The 13,317-nt window shown below is 59.7% G+C and overlaps 1 protein-coding gene across 3 annotated transcripts; it reads right to left on the reverse strand.

Annotated features, from left to right (window-relative positions):
* Nucleotides 1–21: 21 nt before the first annotated feature.
* On the reverse strand, nucleotides 22–10,984 carry MAFG (MAF bZIP transcription factor G). 3 transcript variants are annotated; one of them, XM_032178005.2, is made up of 3 exons: nucleotides 9,281–9,488; nucleotides 4,898–4,962; nucleotides 22–4,805 (listed from the first exon to the last, which is right to left on the reverse strand). In XM_032178005.2, exons 2-3 carry the CDS (start codon nucleotides 4,931–4,933, stop codon nucleotides 4,353–4,355), a joined length of 489 nt encoding a protein of 162 aa, XP_032033896.1. In that variant the 5' UTR covers nucleotides 4,934–4,962; nucleotides 9,281–9,488; the 3' UTR covers nucleotides 22–4,352. The 3 variants fall into 3 exon arrangements, with proteins under 3 accessions (XP_032033896.1, XP_032033897.1, XP_058284850.1); XM_032178006.2 differs by lacking the exon at nucleotides 9,281–9,488 and adding an exon at nucleotides 5,084–5,288; XM_058428867.1 differs by lacking the exon at nucleotides 9,281–9,488 and adding an exon at nucleotides 10,857–10,984 and having other exon boundaries at nucleotides 1,092–4,805.
* Between the last annotated feature and the right edge of the window lie 2,333 nt (nucleotides 10,985–13,317).

Genomic DNA, 13,317 nt, shown 5'->3' on the forward strand with positions numbered 1-13,317 from the left:
CCTCAAAGAAGCACCTGCCAGTCTCTTTAAAAGGTTTATTGATCATATACAAAATAAAGAAAACCTTATATATCACAAACATACACTATGTACAGCAATAAATACCCGGGGGGCCAGGCCCAGTGCTGCCCCTCCTGGACAATAATTTAGCAATAAATACTGCGCAGGGCAGGGGTAGGGCACTAAGGCCACTGCCCTGCAAGAGGTCAGGCCCCTGCCCGCCCTACACGAAGTGTGAGCGCTCGGGTCTCACCCCGCATCCAAACCCCAGCCCCTCCTCACTTAGATCTTTAATAACCTCCATCCCACCCCAGCAGATCCCGGGGTCTTCTCCCACACACACAACCTCCCCAGGCTAGACCTAGGCAGGGCAGGCAGGGACTGATCAACTCTGCTTGGACCCACCTCTCAGCGCCAGGAGAGCAACAGGGCTGGACACGCGGGCAGCCCTTGTCCTGTTGCCAGGAGAAGGCTTTCTGTGCCCACTCCCGTTTGGTTAAAGGCTTCAGGGACTAGCAGACTGAGGGGGTGGGAAGAAGGGCAGGGCTGGGACACAAGGTTGCTGGAGGGGCCAAAGCCCAACTGGGGTCACCAAGAACAGGGAGGTCTCACAGTTTATCGGGGACACACTCTAGCTCAGACTCAAGGGATACCCACGGTATCAAAGCTGCTGCTCCAGGGGCAGGGTGGAAATGTGTGGGACTGGCCCAGCAGGTATGATACACACCCAGGACACAGGCCAGAGGCATGACAGGCATTAGTCTCTCAGACACGCCCTGCCTCTGTGTGGCACTGATTATGTACTCCACTCTCCCGACCTGCTCCAAGGCCAGACAGCCAACAGGAAGGCAAAAATACACCAAAAAGAATTATTCAGTGACTTCTGGGGGAAAAATCGTTAATGTGTTGGTTCCTTTCACCAAACCACAGCCTAAAAAAGTAACTCACAAGATCCCAGGGCGGAAACGGTGCAGCAGGCTGCGGCTCAGACTTTCCAGATGTGGATGGGAGCTTTGGCCAAGTGGCCACTCCAGAGGGAGGCAGCAGGGACAACATGGGACCTGACCATCGTCCCAAAGCAGACTGCAGCCGCTCAGGGCCGTGGGCTGGGCCCTGACCACCAGTCAGAAGTGTGCACGCATATCTGAAACATGCACCAAGAGCTGAGCCAGCAACACCAGCGCCACCCAGAGCAGCAGCCAGGGGCTTTGCTCTCCGGGTGAGAGCTGACCTGTCCCGGCTGGGTATTCTTCTGAAATCTGAGTGTCCATATTAGGATAAAAGAGGAGTTGGGGCAAAGTTAAGGTGGAAGGGAAGACATATATCACGGTTTACTTGGCGGACAAGTTTGAGAGACCTGGCCTTGGCCAAAGCCCTCGATTCGCTGTGTCAGAAAAACTGAGGTGAGAAGAGACCACCACCCTCTCAGTAGGAAAGCGGGATTAACAGAGATCAGAAGGACAGCACACTCACATCTGCACATGAACACAGCATCTATGTCAGGAATTCCAGGGGAAGGGGAAGAGGGGTGGAGTGGCTCCGCAGGGCTGGCCTGACAGGGGACAGGAACACTGCCCTAGACCCAGGGAAGTCGCCCCAAATCCAAACCTCTTGAAAGGAGGTATGGCCTCGAAACTCCAGAAGCCTCTTCTGCCAACGCACCAAGGACCTGCACCTCCCATTCAGCACGCATCAACCCTTACACCCTCCTCTTCCACACTCCCTTCGCCTCCAGGTCTGCAGCCTGGCAGAGGTGCTCAAAATGGATGGCCACCCAGAGCCAGGACAAAAGTGGGGGCTGCACAGGGACAGGGAGGGCCTGTTTCTCCCCAATCCAAAGCAGATCATGATGTTTTCTTTATGGATACTTATGATATGATTCCAACTAACGCCTGGATTCTACTTAGACAAGATCAGACTGAGGGGAGGGGAATGAAGTCACTAAATGACAAGAGTCAACAGCCAACATTTCCATTTTCAGGCTGACCCAGGTAAAAACAGGACTTGTCTCTGAATACCTAGAGCAAAGAAAAGCTCATTAACATGACAAGTGTTGATGGTACATCCCTGCTCCCATCTTGTGGGCACACCAGGCCAAACTCTTGGATAAAAATCCCACCACCCACAGGGTTAAGCCCTGTCAGGCCACAGTTTTTCATCTTACCAGCCCACATTTGTGTGCTTTACAGGAGTCTGGGCCCCACAGAGAAGAAACCAGCAACCCTGGTGAAAGGCCAGGGCTCACATGGCCAGACACAGGGCTGCAGCCTCTTGGAGGTGGGTGGGGGCAGCCCCTCCCCATCATATGCCTACAAGGAGCCTCCTGAGCCCAGCTGGGAAGGGCAGCAGCCTCTGGCGAGGAACTGAGAGCAGGAGGTAGGCTGGGCCCCCACAGGGAGGAACCTCCAGCAGAAGCCAAGCAGCTGATCCCTGGAAGACACAGATCCCAAAGGGAGGCAGAAGGCAGGCCTGAAGCCAAGAGCTGGCAGAGTGGACCAGCGGAGAAGAGGGACAAGACCCGGCCCTGGAGACTGTAGCCCTTGTCTGCACTGGTGGAGACCCCCCAAGGCTCTCAGAGTGAGGCAGGGACAAGGAAGAAAGGGCTGCCCCCGGTGGGCCCCCACCCACTCTGCCTGGAAGCACCATCCGCAGCATGGAAACACCTCAGGGTTCAAGCGGGCAGCGAGACCTGCAGCCCACGGCGTGGGCAGCCTATAGGAACAAAGCTGAGGCCAGAGGAAGACAGCCAGGGAACACTTGGCCATAGCCCTGCGGCCACCCACAGTGACTCCTTCATCCCTGCAACGGCACCACCTAAGGCCAGAGGTGGTGGGTGTGGAAGCAGTGTGGGGGGCCCCAAGGGATCCCAGTTTCACCTACTCCACCACTGGATCAGCCCAAGCCCTAGACACAGATGTAGCCAAGGCTCAGTGGGGGAGGCATGACAGAACCCCACGTCTCACCTCCTAGGGACCAGGATCTGGTGGTGGGCACAGACTCCTTGAGCTCTGACGCAGCAGGCGCCACTGGGCACCCCAGCCCAGGTCCAGCAAGCCAGCAGAAGCAAAAGCACAACTAAACCCAAAAAACGAACACGGGAAAACAGACACAAGAAGTGACACCCACAGGTCAAAGGTCACCAGAAGCACCAGCACTTTACCGCTGCACAAAACCTCACCAGGCACGGACGACACCACGGCACCGGCAAGAGACGGAAGCAGGAAGGGCAGAGGAGTAAGTCACTTTCGGTACAATTGCAAAAGATATCAAAGAGGACGGCCTTCTGGTCGGCTCACGGTTGGGCTTTTTTTTTTTTGTCTTTTTTTTAAACTAAGTTTTATAAATAATGTCTGATAACTCTGTGTATATAAAAACTAAACTCCAACAGCCACAAAGAGGTGTCCGTAAGTTTACAAGAAAGGGATTTTTTTTGTTTTTTTTTCTTTTTTTTTTTTAACTAGCAAAGTTTCTATTATACTTTCTTCCCTTTTCCATTTATATGGTCAAATGGTCTTCCTGCTTGTTTTTTTTCTAAAAGACAGTTTTATAAATACTCTGCAGCTCTTTTTTTCTTTAACTTTTAAACATATAATTAATTTAATAACTTTGTAAAAGGAACTTCTCTCTTTTAAATAAAGGGCTATATAACCACACAAATAGGTCATGTAAACAGTGACACGGGACCCATCGCAGGGCACACTGGACTCACCCTCACGTTAAGAGCACAACCAGCGATTTGGTCTTGTTCAGTGCAACGGGTCAGGCCTGAGCGCACAGCCCCTGGGCCCAGCTGCACGCCCCCAGCACCACTGCACCCAGGCTGGTGGTCCACCCATCAGGGCCTTCAAGCCCGCCCTGCTCTCAGAGCAGAGCCCATCTCTTCGTGCTGGGATAAGCTGAGCTGCTCTCCTGGGGCTAAAGAGAGTGAATCCTTCCCAGGCCGCGAGCCTGTGGCCACTCGGGAGTGGAGGGAACACTGGGACCCTCACTGCTCGGGGACATGCGAGGCCCAGCGTGCCTGCTTCTCCTCTCTCCCGCAACTCTCTCAAGTCCATTCCCACAGCACCAACTCTGGACTCCAAGCCTGCATGGCCCTGGTACAAAAGGGGTTGGGGCGACCCCACGTCACCGCCGAACTGACCAATCCCAACATACAAAACACACGACGACAATGACGAGATCAAAGGGGCTCAGCCCGGCGCCCCTGGGGTACAGGTTGTGCTTTGCAGGGAAGAGAGAAGGGCGGGGAAGAGAGGGAGGAAAGAGAAGAGAAGGAAACAGAGGGACAGGGCAGCCGAATTCGCCATGTGCCTAGTGGCCCCGCAAAGACCCGCCTGGGCAGACGCGCGTCCCTACGATCGGGCATCCGTCTTGGACTTTACTATTGTGATGACGCTGGTGGCGGCCACCTTGCCTGGGACAAGGGGCCCCAGGCCGGCGGCAAGGGGGCCCCGGGCTGGCGCCACAGGGCTGCGGGCCACCGTCCGGGCGAAGGTCTGCAGCGCCTCGTACTTGGAGCGTAGCGCGTCGAGCTCCAGCTTCATGCTGGCGTTCTCCGAGGCCAGCTTCTCCACCTCCTGCTGCAGCTCCGCCTTTTGCTTCTCCAGCTCCTCCTTCTGCGTCACCCGCTTCACGCGGCAGCTGGCAGCGTAGCCGCGGTTCTTGAGCGTGCGCCGGCGCTGCTTCAGCTGGACGATCTCCTCCTTGGATAGGCCCCGCAGGTGCTGGTTCAGCTCCCGCACTGACATGGTCACCAGCTCCTCATCCGTCAGGCTGGTGCCATTCTCACCCGGCTCCCGCTTCACCTGGGGCACAGTGCACGGGGTCACAGGCCAAGCGGGCACGCCCACTGTGCCCCCCCACCCCAGCCAGAAAGCTCCTGTCCCTGCCCACTCACCTTCAAGGCCTTGTTTCCTTTATTGGGGGTCGTCATAACCCGGGGGCACAGCAAGCAGGCGCTCTCTGTAGGACATGGAGCAGAGGTCAGTACCCTGGAGACCACCCTCGACCCCCACCCCAGTTCACAGAGCCCTTGCCGCACAGCCCGCCCCAGCCTGCTGTCCAGGTGCCCAGCCCCCAATACCTGATCGGAAGCAGCCCTTGGCCTCTCCCAGGCTGGGCTGAGCTGCTTCCTGTGCACCCTGCCCCTAGAGAACCAGGTGGGAGGTCAGGAAGGTCTGACGGGAGAAGGGGAACTGAAGGCTGTTAGGAAGGCAGGCGCAAGACAAGGGGCGGGGGAGAGATTAGAAGGAATAAGACGCGGGAGAGGCAGGCCTAGAAGGAAGCCGGGAGCTTTAAAAATAACCCCAGCACTGCCCCAGAGCACGGCTGTTCCTGGCGAGTCACGCTGACTCAGCACATTGCCTCTCGCTCCCCCGCCGCGCCCGCACTCCCTGGGCCCGCCAGCCAACAGCGCCCCAGGAGAGCCGCAGCCGAGCTGCTGGGGGCCAAAAAGGCCAGCCTGGCCAATAGCAGGTGAGGGCCAGCCAGTGACCCTGTGTGTGCATCTTCCAGGGTCCTACCTTCTACAACCACCTCCCCTGAGCTGGTCTGGGACAAAGCCCCCTGCTCCCTGGGTGCACAGGGGCCCCACTGGGGACCTGGCCAGAGAGGAGGCTATAGGGAATCCCGAGTCTCCCAGTCTCCTAACTTTGAAAAGCTGGGGGTGGGCCGTCCATCTAGCTCTGGTCTATTGGCAGGACTGACCAGGGAGTTCCCCCACCTTCCAGGTGGCAGGCCATCAGCTGGGAGGAGCCTGGCCCGAGGCCCCTCCGGCCCTCCCAGTCTGCCTCCTCCACTGATGGAGTAACCATCCTGTGGCTTTGGGTTGCAGGAAGCAGCCCCTGCCCCACCCCATCGAGGGTATTTCACAAGGGCTCCCACAGTCAGCCACCCAGGGCCTGCCCAACTGAAGGCTGGCGGAGTCAGCCCCTCCGAGTCAGCTCCTCTGAGTCCCTGCTCTCTGGTCCCTGCCCCGGGTGAGTGCCCACAGGGCCAGGGAGCAAAAACAAAAGTGCTGGGGAGGCCGGACTAAACAACCAACTCTCACCCACTCACGGTCCCTCCAGCACTCTGCTGTCACTTTCTTGCTAAGGACGTTTCTGGGATTCCCAGCTCAGCCCAGCTCCCACCAGACCCTTGGGCATGGACCCCCGCCTCATGCTCCATCCCCCCTTTCCAGGTTTGATGCAGACAGATGGGAGGCTCCTCCAGAGGAGCCAGGATCACTTCAGGAAATTATGGGCTGGGGGGCTTCTTACTCTCATCAGGGGAGCTGAAGTGTGGCCAGGTGGACGCACACATTCTCACCAGGCTCAAGACTCCACTTCAGCCAGCCTTGGACCAGGAGGTGAGGCTGCAAGCACAGAGCAGGGAGGGGAGGCCAGAGACCCCTTCCCACAGCCAAGCCAGCTCAGAGGCAAGGTCCCGAGGCTCCAGCCACTGGATTCTTCCAGATAAAGGACGGGGAAGACCTGAGCTGGAGGTCAGAAGGCCCACAGGAGCTCTTTCCTACACATCCGGCACGACACTGCCCCAGGAGACAGGCCCTCAGCCAAGCATGGAGGGGCCCCCCAGCCTTGAGTGCAAGTCAGGGTGCAGAGACACTGCCCTGGCACCAGCTTCGCCCACCCCCATTGCCCCCACCCCTGCTGCTAAGCACAATGACAGTGGTGACTTCCTGAAGAGATCACACGGAAAAGTGCCTCCTCGACAGATTTTGCCCTCCGCAGAAGGCCTGAACTCAGCACAAGTGCAACCCATCACCTCCTAATCAAAGGTGCGAGGAGGGATGGGGGAGGGGCAGGCCTGAGCACAGCCAGTGCTTCCAGGCTCCTGGCCTGGCCTCTGGCAACCCAGGACTCCCGCTCAGCAGAGACAGCCTCCGGAGCTGGGCTGAGAGGGACCATGCAGGGATCCCAGGAGCTGGACTGAGGAGAAGCTGCCCCCACCCTCCTCCAGCCCTCAAGGCTGGCCAGAGCTGGGGCCTGTCATGCACCCTCTGCTCCCTCACGCAGGAGGCACAGATGGTCACGGCTCCGCAACCTGCGAGGGTACCTAGGCCACCCATTCACACTGAGAGCCAGGAAAGGGAGGGAGATTTGGGAGCTCCATCTCCTTTGGCTAAAGTAGAAACTCCCGTGCCTGAACAAAGACAGTCCCGCTTGGCTGCAAAGCCCAGTGGCCGAAACTCCCTGGCAGTCATGGCCTCTGCTCCATAAGCTCTCAGCTCCTGAAAGTCACTCTTTGAACAGAACCTAAAACTTAGTTTCCACTGATGCATAAGTGACTGAGAAGATGTACATAAATGGGCCGGGCGCGGTGGCTCACGCCTGTAATCCCGGCACTTTGGGAGGCCGAGGCGGGTGATCACGAGGTCAGGAGATCGAGACCATCCTGGCTAACACGGTGAAACCCCGTCTCTACTAAAAATACAAAAAATTAGCCGGGCGTCATGGCGGGCGCCTGTAGTCCCAGCTACTCGGGAGGCTGAGGCAGGAGAATGGCGTGAACCTGGGAGGCAGAGCTTGCAGTGAGCTGAGATCATGCCACTGCACTCCAGCCTGGGTAACAGAGCGAGACTCCGTCTCAAAAAAAAAAAAAAAAAAAGATGTACATAAATGCCCCTCCAGGACGCCGAAATTTTCCCAGGGCATCAAACTCCAGGCCAAAGGTCAGCTGAAGCATTGAAAGATCTGGAACCTATAAGCCCCGGGGCTCAATGAGAGTGGACCTGTGTTCTGTGTGTATGTGGGGGGCTCACTGAGAATGGACCTGTGTGTGTGTGTGTTGGGGGCGGGGGGCATCCCTGAGGGCAAACCACAAAGTGGCCTAACCCAGCCATGAACTCCTGGGCAAAGGAAGTCTACCTTCGTGAATCTCCATATACCCAAGGAAAGGTGGCTCTGGCCACATCACTCCCAAGCTGCCACTTTCTAAGCGTCCTGGGCCGCCAGGCCAGACACCCAACAGGGCCACTCCCTTTGCTAATTTCACACAACACTGAGACCCCACTTCAGGTAGGGACAACTTTGGGGTGACTGGGTGCTGCGTTCTGCCACCCTGTGCCATCCACACCAGCCCATCTGCTGCACCCCAAGGCTAGGCACCCTGAAGCTCCCACCACCTACGGTCTCAACCCAGACTCCAGGGCCAACTGGGGAGAGAGGCAGGGCTGCTTCCTCCCCCTTGCCGTTTCCTGGTAGAGCTGCCTCTGCTTCCTCCCTGCCCAGCCCACTGTCACCCAGGGCTTGGTACACACACCCCTCTTTCTCCCAGGGCCTCGATCTCTGCCCAGGGGCTGTCCAACCAGGCCAGTCCCAGGGAAAGCCGACTTCCCCTTTGGCTAGCTCGGCCCACCGAAGCTCCTCCCCTCCCTCTCACTCAGGGAACTATTTCCCAGTTTGGGAAACTGCTCCAGACTTGGAACCAGGACCAGCTGCCGGAAAAGAGCCGCCTGGGAAGGGGTGGACCGCCCGGGGCTTCACCTTTGACCCCGGGAGAACACCTGCAGCGAGCCACCCCCACTTCCTCTTCAAGCACTCCTGCCTTCAACTGGATCGCTCGGCGCTCACTTAAACAGGCACCCCAAGGCGCCGGGCCTGGCCCCCTCCCACATCCCCACGGCTCCCTCCCATCTCCCGCTGGCGGCCTTTTAGTCCCCGAGGCCCCTCGCTCGAATCCCCTCCAGTATCAGCTTGAGCACCGAGTGACCTCATGCTGATGACTCAGCAAGTCTCCCTCCGGGCTCTGGCACGCGACTGACGGAACCCGAGCCCGAGCCAGGGGCAGGGTCTTCCCCGCAGCACCCCCACCGCCGCCCCTCCTCCCGGGCTCGCCGCGGACCCCCGCGCCGGGGAGCGCTGACGCGGCCACCTGATGAATCAGCAGCTGCGGGCCGGGCCGCCGGGCCCTGGCGCGGACCCCCGGGCGCCTCGCTCGACCCCACCCTTTCCTCCCGCCGTCCGGTGCCCCTCCCTCCAGGACGCCCGGGTCTCCGAGTCCGCTCCGCACTCGCCCGGCTCCGCGGGTCCGCCGCCGCCCGCGGCCCACCCCCAGTACCCGGGCGGCAGGGGCAGGAGCTGGCTCTTGACCGCTGGGGAAATCGAGGCACGGGCCGCCAGCAGGGTGCGCGGCAGACCCGAAACCAGCGGCCCCCGCCGCCGGGCCCCCAGCCGCCCGCCTAGCTCCGGGAGGAGCCCTGCCCGCGAGCCCCCTCGGCCCCCGCCGCCCCCGCCGCGCCGCCCCCGCCGCCCGGGCCCGCCGCCGCAGCCGCACTCACCACACTGCGGGCCCGGCGGGCCGAGGCCGGGGCGGGGCGGGGCCGCGCGCGCTCCGAGGCCGCGCGGGGCAGGGACCGGCGCGAGGGGTCCGGGCCCGGGGCTCGGGGGACTCGCCGCCTGCGCGGGCCGGGCCGAGCGTACTGGGAAGGCCGGGCCGGACCAGGCTCGGGATCCGCCGCCGCCGCCGCCGCTCCACAGACGTCACATGATGTTTGGTCACGTGGGCTCCATTCATGAAGCGGCGACGCGGCCGGCAGGCGCTTAAAGGGGAAGGCGCGGCGGCGGGAGGGCAAACTGCGCATGCGCAACCCGCGCGCCGTCGTCCCTGGCAACACTGGCTGCGCCAGCGCCGGGCGGGGTCTCACGGGCCGGGCCTGGGCGCGCGGCCAGAGCGCCAGGTCCCCACCCCCAGCCCCCGGCGTCCTGCAGCCCGAGCCCGCCTCGCCTGGCTCCTGCGCCCGCCGTCCAGGGCCCCTTTCCAAGCTCGCGGACGCCGGCGGCGTTTCCCAGCTCGAGTGCCCAGCCTAGGGCAGGCTCTGCGTGCGCCCCCTCGAGTGGTGGCGGCGCTGGCCTGGGCCCTGCCAGGCAGAGGCGCTCTTGCGTCAGGACGGCGCCGCCGGAGCCCTGCGATTCCAACTCGGAGGTCCCGGAGCGGCGCGGGGCGGGGACGGCCTGGCAGCTCCCAGCAGCGAGGGGCGATCCCCGCCCCCGCAGCAGACCCCCAGCTGCCCAGGCCCTTCCTGCGCCACGTGTGCCCAGAGCTCCGCCTGGGGGAGACTTCGCTGCTTGTTGGAGATGCCCAGCGGTAGGGGGCGAGGACTCGGGAGGAAGGGAAACGGGGGATCCTGTGTCTGGACTTTCTCCTCCACCCTCTTCCCTTCGCAGCTGTAAAGCCTGGGAGGGGAAGGGTGGCCGCCCCGCCAGCAGGTGAGCGGGGAGGAAGGGGCGGGGACGGGCTGTGGGGTCCTCCTGGGCTCCGTCCGTGAACTATGCGAGTGGACAGAGGCCGGCCTCGAAGTCCCGAAGCCGTGCGGTGTAAGGCTCAGAAGCGTCCCTCCGCCCGTCCCTGCCAGACCCCAGGAACTCCTCCGAGCCCCACAGCACGTTGTCGCCGTGTGCGCTGTGGGGCTGCATGTGGTTCTTACGGTGGTGTCCTTAGTCGTCGGGGACCTGCTCCCCCTGCTCTGGGCACAGCCCGAGTCTCACAGGCTCTAGGGGCATGATATGGTCCTGGCGTGGCTTCCGAGGCCTCAACCTTAGTGTACAAAACAGCACACGGGGCCCTGAGGCCAGGAGTGCAGCCCCGCCTCCTGCCTCCTCCCTGCTCCCGTCCTCATCCTACCACACCACACTGGGCTGGCGCGGGGAGGGTGCCCTGAGCCACTGGGCATCCTGCTCCGCGGGAGGGTGAAGTAGTGAATTGCTGGGCGGTGAGGGCTGGGTCCACACAGCGGGGGAAGTCTCCTGAGGACCCGCCCTCGGTGCCACACGGGGAGCTGGAGCCACGGTGCCGTCAGGAGCCAGGGGTGATTGGCCCTGGGGCTGGCAACCCCCACCCCGCGGGCAGACGCTTACCAGGCTGTCCCCACTCACTCCCACACCCCGACTCCTCCTCACAGGGTCGAGCCCGCTCTCATTTGCACCTCGGCGCGGATTTGGAACGTATTTATGAATTGTCCTCACTGCGGTGCTGTCTTCTCCTGGGAAGGAGCCTCAATCCTCCCCTCCCTGGGCACTGTCATAGAGATGGGCGGGACGGGCTGGGGAGGACACTCAGGGAGCTGCCCAGGCTCCTTTGCTGCCCATCACCCCAGAATCTTCTTGGGGTGGGTGGGGGCCCAGGCACCTGCAGAGTAGCAGAGGGTGGCTTGTAGAAAAGGGTGTTGACCATCCTCCCAAGTAGCTGGAATTACAGAAATGAGCCACCATGTGTGGCTTCAGCCAGTGTATTATTATTATCTTATTATTATTCTCTTTAGAGGTGAGGTCTGGCTATGTTGCCACAGTTGGATTTTAATTCCTAAGTTCAAGTGATCTTGCCACCTCAGACTCCAGAGTAGCTACAGGTAGATACCAATATGCACAGTCCTATCCAGTGTATGGTTTTTATCCCAGATATAGTTACGTTCATCTCTAATAACTGGAATTGTGTCTTGTCTTTCATTTACAAATTGTGTTGAAGTAACACATACTAACATAAAATTTGCCATTGAAATTTTTTTTTTTTTTTTGAGGGGGAGTCTCACTCTGTCGCCAGGCTGGAGTGCAGTGGCGCAATCTCAACTTACTGCAACCTCTGCCTCCCAGGTTCAAGCGATTCTCCTGCCTCAGCCTCCCGAGTAGCTGGGATTACAGGTGCCTGCCACCACGCCCGGCTAATTTTTGTATTTTTAGTAGAGACGGGGTTTCACCATGTTGGCCAAGATGGTCTCGATCTCCTGACCTCATGATCTGCCCACCTCGGCCTCCCAAAGTGCTGGGATTGCAGGTGTGAGCGACCACGTGTGCAATTCAGTAGTATTAAATACATTTATGACTCAGCGTGACCACTGCAGCTATCTCCAGAACTTTTCATCACTCCACATAGAAACTCATTACCCAGTAAATAAAAGAACTCTTCATTCCACCTTATCGTCAGGCCCTGATAATCTCTCTTCTACTGTCTTGCTCCATGAATTCTAGGTACTTCTAAGTAAAAGCCTACAATATTTGTCAAAAAAAAAAAAAAAAGAAAAAAAAAAAAAAAGAAAAGGGTGTTGAGGGAGGGGAGGTGCCGCGTGGAAACAGCCCAAGCCAAACCCCTAGGACCTGTCTCCCTGTCCTAGAGAGCCGAAGGTGTTCCGTGGTCAGTGAGGGCTGGCACTGGCTCTGCATGAAGATCTCACCTCTCCATCGGCTCCTGGCCAGCTCCCCAGGGAGAGCCCGAGGCACTCGTTGCTGGAAACAGTGGTGCAGCCATGCTTGGGCCAAAGCCCATGAGGCTACCAGAACCGCGAAAGGCTACTCTACTGAGAGGGATACTGCGAGAGAGGCCCACAGGTTTGCAAGCATCTCTCTCACTGCACACACTCATCTCCACGACCCTCTTTAAGTGCCACCTTGAGGCCTGGCTCCCTGTTTGGACTTCTCTGCACCTCCAGGAGCTCACTTCCTGTCACAGCTGGATGCCTCCCTCCCGCACGCACCTCCCCAGCATCCTCCTGCCCCAGGCTGCACCTTCTTTGGGACTGACCTTAAGACCCCGTTGGTTCCTCCTGAGAGCAGCAGGTCTCAACCAGATGCTGCCAGGAGGGAGGTGCTAGCGTCCACACCCAGACAGGGGTCCTGTCCAGCCCTGCTCTCCCTGGTCTCCAGGCAGGGCCCTCCCAGGGTGGACATTCCCCATCTCTGCCTGGCCAGGGGCTGCTGACCCATTGGTTCCAGAGTCTGAGCCTGTCCTGCACAAGTACCATGGACAGGGGTCAGCCGAGCACTGAAGAGGAGTGGCAGAATTGGGCAGGGCAAGGGCCCCAGCTGGCAAGCTGGAGTCAGGGCAGTTCCAACCAAGAAACTGCGGCAGGCCAGGTGCAGTGTCTCAAGCCTGTAATCCCAGCACTTTGGGAGGCGGTGGGAGAATCGCTTGAGCCCGGGAGTTTGAGACCAGCATTGGCAACATAGAGACACCCTATCACTACAAAAAAAAAAAAAAAAAAAAAAAAGCTGGGCATGGTGGTGGACACCTGTTGTCCCAGCTACTCAGGAGGCTGAGGTGGGAGGATTGCTTGTGCCCAGGGGTTGCAGGCTGCAGTGAGCTGTGATCATACCACTGCACTCCAGCCTGGGTGACAGAGAACCTCTCTAAAAAAAAGTAAAATGAAAAATAAACGGGCAGAAGCTGAGCCAAGCAGAGGCGGGCAGCTCTTCCTCCAAGGCCCACTTGGCCTGCTGGGGCTCACTCCAAACTGCTTCAGTTTTGGAGGGTCTTTCTAGGACTGAGAGGTGTCAGAGCTGGTGACAGGAGCAGGGAAAGCACCATCCAGCCGGCCCCCAGGGCCCC

Source organism: Hylobates moloch, unplaced genomic scaffold (assembly GCF_009828535.3).
Source record: "Hylobates moloch isolate HMO894 unplaced genomic scaffold, HMol_V3 SCAFFOLD_15, whole genome shotgun sequence".
Lineage (NCBI taxonomy): Eukaryota > Metazoa > Chordata > Mammalia > Primates > Hylobatidae > Hylobates > Hylobates moloch.